This window comes from Empidonax traillii, unplaced genomic scaffold (assembly GCF_003031625.1).
Source record: "Empidonax traillii isolate 1590-97213 ecotype Southwest subspecies unplaced genomic scaffold, ASM303162v1 scaffold2486:size23294, whole genome shotgun sequence".
Taxonomy (NCBI): Eukaryota; Metazoa; Chordata; class Aves; order Passeriformes; family Tyrannidae; genus Empidonax; species Empidonax traillii.
The window spans coordinates 16,996-23,294 of NW_020957679.1; the positions used below are offsets into that span (position 1 = coordinate 16,996).

General features: G+C 45.6%; 1 protein-coding gene across 1 annotated transcript; it reads left to right on the forward strand.

Moving 5' to 3' along the window:
- Positions 1-945: 945 nt before the first annotated feature.
- LOC114071972 (heat shock 70 kDa protein 12B-like) lies at positions 946-6,183 on the forward strand. Its single transcript, XM_027909876.1, has 4 exons — positions 946-1,227; positions 3,195-3,419; positions 3,782-3,953; positions 4,902-6,183. The coding sequence occupies exons 1-4, from the start codon at positions 946-948 to the stop codon at positions 5,945-5,947; spliced, it is 1,725 nt and encodes a 574-aa protein (XP_027765677.1). The 3' UTR covers positions 5,948-6,183.
- Positions 6,184-6,299: the final 116 nt, after the last annotated feature.

A 6,299-nucleotide genomic window follows, 5' to 3' on the forward strand; every position in this document is an offset into this window, starting at 1 on the left:
CCAGTCTGCACAGCTGATGCAAGGGACTGTCCTTCCCCTCTCTCTTAGCATTTAGCATCCCTCCCTCTCCCCCCGAAGCACATTTTGGTTTTGTTTACTTGAAGGGATTCCTTTCCAGTTAAATCACTTCATTTCCAGTCTTTCAGTAAAGAGAGTTTTTTTGTTCTTTAAGCTCAACAACCCAGTATAAAATTTGCATTTTAGTCAGCCTTTTCCTGCAAAATTGATGAGCTCAGAGTCTGAGTGCCAAAGTCCTGGATCTTGTTACACTATTTATACTGATCTTTTCAATTTGTCTACCTCTTACACTGATTTAAGATCTGCCTTACGTTCTGGAGCTGAACTTAAACCGAACTTGAGAAAAGTAACCATCCCTGTGATGGATAGGAAGATTAGGAAGAAGAAAACAGAGCTTTTACTGAAATATTTCACAGTCAGGAAATGTTTGCACTCTTTCATTACAACCCCCCAAGGAACTTTGTAGAAATATTCAGACCTACTAAGGTTAAACTTGGTAAGTTTATCCAGAGACGTTTCCTGTGTAACATACCTGCTGCCTTGCGTAGTCATCATTCTGGGATCAGCATCGTAATACTGTTCTTCCGACACCTCTGTTGTGCTGTAGGCAGAAGAGTGGTGTGTAGCCATGCCTTTAGAGCAGCAGCAGATGTTTGTTGAAATGAGTGGGCAGCACCAGGGACGCTCCGTGTTGCTGCAAGTGCAGGAAGTTACTGAAACCTGAAAAAGGGTCTTTGCTGCTGTAAAAAACAGAAGAGCTCTTTACAGGAAAGGGCACAGGTCGAGTGCCACACCTCTCTCCAGCCCATAAAATCAGTAGAGGTGGACCTTCACCCTGGAGCATCAGTCATTGCAGTTTCATCCCAGTTCCACCTGTTCACTCCTCTCTAGCTCCCAGAGCTGCACACTTCTGCACTGCAGTTGGCCATGGCCAGCAAGTCAGTCTTTGTTGTTGCTATAGATTTTGGCACATCCTACAGCGGATACTGTTTTTCCCTTGCTTCAGGTACAGACCAAATCCGCGAGGTGTACTGGGGAACAGAGCACGGGTTCAAGACCCCAAAGACACCCACGTGCATCTTGTTCAACCAGCAGCAGGAGTTCAAGAATTTTGGCTATGATGCTGTGATGAAGTACAAGAGCCTACCCTCCAGCAAAGCTGAGAGCTGGTACTTCTTCCAGAACTTCAAGATGAAGCTGTACAACACAGTAGGTGAAACAGTTACTGCTGTGGGAGTCAGACCTATTAATTTATTTGTGGTGTGGGGTTTAGAGAACTGATGAAAATGGTTGAGTAAAATTGGCTGATGAGAAAGAATGAACATAAATCAAGGAGTGTTTTTATGAACGGAAGAAGAAATTATTTATTTTTGTAATTCGCTGAAAGCTTCATGGACCCTTCCTTTATGATGTTTTTTAATTGTTTAAAGACAATCAAAACCTGACTGCATACCTGGGTGAAGCCAAATATACATGTGCTGGTTTTGGCTGGAGTAGAGTTAATTTTCTTCACAGTGGACAGTTTGGGTCTGTATTTTGCGTTGTGCTGAACACAGGGTTGATAACATAGAGATGTTTTTGTTATTGCTGGGCAGGGCTTACACAGAGCCAAGGCCTTTTCTGCTTCTTGTACTGCCAGGCTGGCGAGGATGTTGGAGGTGCATGGGAGGCTGGGAGGAGACACAGCCAGGACAGGTGACCCCAACTGACCAAAGGGATATTCCAGACCATATGACATCATGCTCAGCACATAAAGCGGGCAGAAGAAGGAGGAGAGGGGGGACGTTGGGAGTGATAGTGTTTGTCATCCCAAGTCACTGTTATGTGTGATGTCCTGGAGATGGCCGAACATCTGCTTGCCCACGGGAAGAAGTGTTTTGTTTTTCTTTGCTTGTGTTCAAGGCTTTTGCTTTGCCTATTAAACTGTCTTTATCTCAACCCATTGTTTTTTTGGCTTTTCCCCTTCCAATTCTCTCCCCAGTCCTGCTGGTGGGGGAATGAGCAAGCAGCTGTGCGGGGCTTGGTTGCCACCTGGGGTGAAACCACAACAGTTCTTTTTGGCACCCAGCATGGGGCCTTCCCACAGGCTGTGTTCTTCACAAGCTGCTCTAGCGTGGGTCTCCCGTGAGGCCACAAGTCCAGCCAGCAAACCTGCTCCATCACAGGCATCTCACAAGGTCACACCATCCTTCAGGCATCCACCTGCAGCCCTGGAGGTTCCACCAAGAGGGAACATGTTCCTAACAAAAAGCTGCCCTGTTCCAGAGCTTGACAGAAACTAGCCTCCCTCTGGGGCTTCCTGCCTCAGTCCTCAGGGAGTAACACAGAACAAGTGAAGTTTCCTGTAATTCAAAGGAGGTGAGCAGTGTTAAGAGCTCATCCCATGTTGTATACTTCCCTCTAGCTTGTCTCTCCCTCACCTGAAATGCTGTGTTGAAGCCAGTTTAAGGATGGACAGCTGTCTTTCAAGCATGTAGTGACTATCATTTCTCTCTGAAGGCTCTGTGCTAGAATATTTCACAGCTTTATCTGGGTTTGCTTGTTCAGCCAAGCATCATAGGGCCTCCCTACCTGTGCTCCAGAGTACCACAGGGCCTCTCAAAGTGTAGAATAAACCAGAGCACAGGGCCAGTCCCAGATGAAGTTCTATGTCCTCTCTTTGGCATCCGCCAGTGCTAAGCAATGAGAGCTGAACTGGATGCCATGGTGGGTGTGAGGCCTCTTTGAAGACTTTCCTCCCTAGGAAGCTAGGAATGATGTGGTTGTCAGCTCTGGAGTGGTGGGTTCTCACAGTTCCAGAGTGGGGTTGAAGAGAGGTTTTAGTTCCAAACCATTTCTCTGCATCCGAGGAGCAAATGGTTAAGGGAAATTTCATTACAGAATCACTCCCCACTGGCTCTTCAGAGGGATCTACAGGATCTTTACAAACTTGGGCCTAGGAGAAACAGCTAACTTATCAACCATATTAATACTTTGCCTACTGAATCACAGGTGTGTTTGGTAGCTGACCTGTGTCAACTGGGCTGCAGTTAACCACAGTACTGAAGCCAGTGCTTGGAGTTTACTCAGGTTTGGGTATGACCTCCTTCTGTGCCAAATGTTGTGCAGTGCTCAGTGTGAAGGGGACAGGCCTTGTTCAGAGATTGCAGTGTGTGACCCTGAGACTTTCTCTGTAGAATGTCACAACCGGCATGGAGCTGAAAGCCACCAATGGAAAGATGCTTCCTGCCCTGACAGTCTTTTCTGAAAGCCTGCGCTACCTGAAGCAACATGCCCTGAACACCATTAAAGAGGCCTCTTTCCAAACCGTCTATGACGAGGAGGAGATCACCTGGGTCATTACTGTCCCAGCCATATGGAGCTCTGCTGCCAAGCAGTTCATGCGTTTGGCAGCAAAAGAGGTAAAAGCAGGGGTCATCCCACTGCCTCAAATTATCTTTGGACGTTTCTTTGCCCATCGAGGCAACTTGTTGAGGAACTCCTCAACAGGTCAACAATCTATATTTGAAATTCCATTCCACCTGGGAGAGAAATCTTCCACATTGAGGGTGGTAGGGGAGAGGATGTCCCAAAGTGGCAGTAACAACAGCTCTGCTCTATCCTCCCAGCACCATGTAGAAATGAGCCCCACAGAGATGGGCGGTGCAAGAACCACCACCCCTGCATGGGCTCCATGTGAGAACAGTCTCCCTAGCAGGTGGTGTTCATGCAGCAGTAATCTCAGCACCTTTTCTTGAACGACTCCTGTCTTTTGTGATTTTAGGCAGGAATGATCTCTGACATGCTCTCTAAAAATCTGATCATTGCCTTGGAGCCAGAGGCTGCATCGCTGTGGTGCAAACAGCTTCCACAGGAAGGGTTTATGGCAGACAGCAGCGACAAGAAGAAGTTTGAAGACTCCCCTGGGATCCAGTATGTTGTTGTTGACTGTGGAGGTAAAATTTCCCCTGATTAACAGGTACCATCTTTGCTGGGCATGGAGCGTGGCTGTTTCACAGTGTCCCCAAAGGTCTGCAGTGCAGTCCCAGAGCTTGGGCTCCACTCCTTCTGCTTGTGCTTGTCATGGGGTTTTTATTTTTACTTCTCACTTAATGAGATCCCATGGGCAGGCAGAAAAATAGGAGGAAAGAACAGGATTGTGTTTCACGCTATAGTGCACTTCAGGCCAGACAGTTACAACAAGAGCTCCTGCCATCACTCCAGATCAGCCTGCACCACATCCCAGCATCAGCCCCTGGCACACACCCACATCCTGTTGTATAGCCTGAGCTCACAGCCTCCTCCATAGGAGCAAGTGTAGCTAGTGCCCAGTGAACTGACCAAAGAAATTAGCTAGCAGACACTGTAGAGTAAATAATTTAAACTGTTTGATGAAGTAGTTCTTAGTACTCTTTCTAGTTTCTTGAGTGAGATTTTTTGGTGCGATGTGATTTTTCTGCTAAGAGCAGTCTGGTGATCATGAACAAATACTAAAAAGGCATCAAGAAGACCACAAGTTCCTGAGAGTCTTATCACCACTGTTCATCTTTACTCAGAGCTTGCATATTAAAAAGCAGGAGTAAACTATCTATGTGAGGAGGCCAGTCTCTGTCTGTGACAAGGAAAGAGATTGGCTTGTTCAGGGAGCAAGTCAGAGCATCCAGCTCTTATTGGAAATGACTGTAGGAGCCTTGAGAGACCAGGATTGTAAACAAAAGTGCATAAATTTAAGAAATCTAGAGAAGTACAAGAAACAGCAGAGGAGTGAGAATGAGAAAAGAAAGCAGTAGAAAATCACATTTTGCAAACGAGGGGTTAAGAAGGTAAGATTATATTCAGTGGAAGCTACAGACCTCATGTACTTTAAAGAAAACAGCTAAAATCATTAATGTTTGTGTGTGTAGGTGGCACAATAGACATCACGGTACATGAGATCCAAGAAAACCATTACCTGAAGGAGTTACACAAGGCAACTGGAGGTGGATGGGGAGGCAACAGAGTGGATGAAAACTTCGCTGATTTCCTCAGGGAAATATTCAGTGACGGTGTATGGGATGAATATGTAAAGAGCCACCCTACTGAATTCCAACATATGATGTACAACTTTGGTCTGCAGAAATGCTCTGCTAGCAGAGAGGCAGTCTACATACATTGCTACTACAACCTGATCAGAATGGCAGAACGCAAGAAGGACATCGCTCAATTCTTCGAAAAAGCACAGGGAGCTGTGTGGTCTGATGGGATGGTCATGATTACATACGAGAAAATGAAGAGCTTGTTTGACTACAGTATCAAAAACATAATTTGTACTTTGAGGGAAATTCTTGGCAAACCTGGGATGGCCAAGGTCCAATACATTTTGCTTGTGGGGGGCTTTGCGTCAAGCATCATTTTGAGAGATGCGATCAGTCAGGCCTTTAGCAATAAGTATCATGTCCTTTGTCCAGTGGAGGCCCAAGCGGCCATTGCAAAAGGGGCTGTTTTATTTGGAGTCAATCCACACCTTGTTACCTCAAGAATCAGTGCTAAGACATATGGTTTACAAGTATGTCAGGATTTTGATCATGCTATTCACGATGTCTCTAAACGGAGAGTCTCAAAAACTGGTGATTATGTTTATTGCACAGATCTCTTCATGAAATTGGTGGGAATCGGGGAGTCAGTGAATATAAATGAAGCTGCCCACTATGATTTATATCCAACAGAAGCAGATCAAACAGATGCACGCTTTGTTTTCTATTGCACAGAAAAACAGGATGCTCAGTACGTAGATGAGGAAGGTATCGAACAGCTTGGGTCCTGTACAGTGCCACTGCCAGACACACGTCTGGGAACGCAACGGCAGCTGAAGATGGAGGTTAAGTTTGGGCTCACTGAATTTAAAGCTACATGTACCGATGTTACTTCCAAAGAAAGTCGGACAGTTATAATAGATTTTTTAACTGTATAAGTACTCGGTATACTGAGCAACAGAGGCTGTAACTCTAGAGAGAAAATGGCTTTAGAGGGAGGCAGTATGGTCAAAGTTTGGACTCGATGATTTTGGAGATCTTTTCCACCCTTAACGATTCTAATGATTCAATGAATCCTACAATAGAGGAGGCAGTTGTACCAATAAGTCCATCATCTACCTTTCTGTTTACACAAGGAAACTGCTAGTCTGATTCTGTGGTTCCTGCCGTTGCTCACCAACCACCCTTTCAATCCAATTCAGACTTTCTGTTGTATCTGACAGCAGGTTTATCTGCTGCTTTATCTCTTGCCGTTTTAGCTTGCACCTCTGAACACAGTGGTCCCTACCA

Excerpts from the sequence above, each read along its gene's own strand:
- LOC114071972 (XM_027909876.1), top strand. The coding sequence starts at position 946 with ATGGCCAGCAAGTCAGTCTTTGTTGTTGCTATAGATTTTGGCACATCC. Across the intron at positions 1,228-3,194 it reads AGATGAAGCTGTACAACACA|AATGTCACAACCGGCATGGA; the intron begins GTAGGTGAAACA and ends CTTTCTCTGTAG. Across the intron at positions 3,954-4,901 it reads TGTTGTTGTTGACTGTGGAG|GTGGCACAATAGACATCACG; the intron begins GTAAAATTTCCC and ends TTGTGTGTGTAG.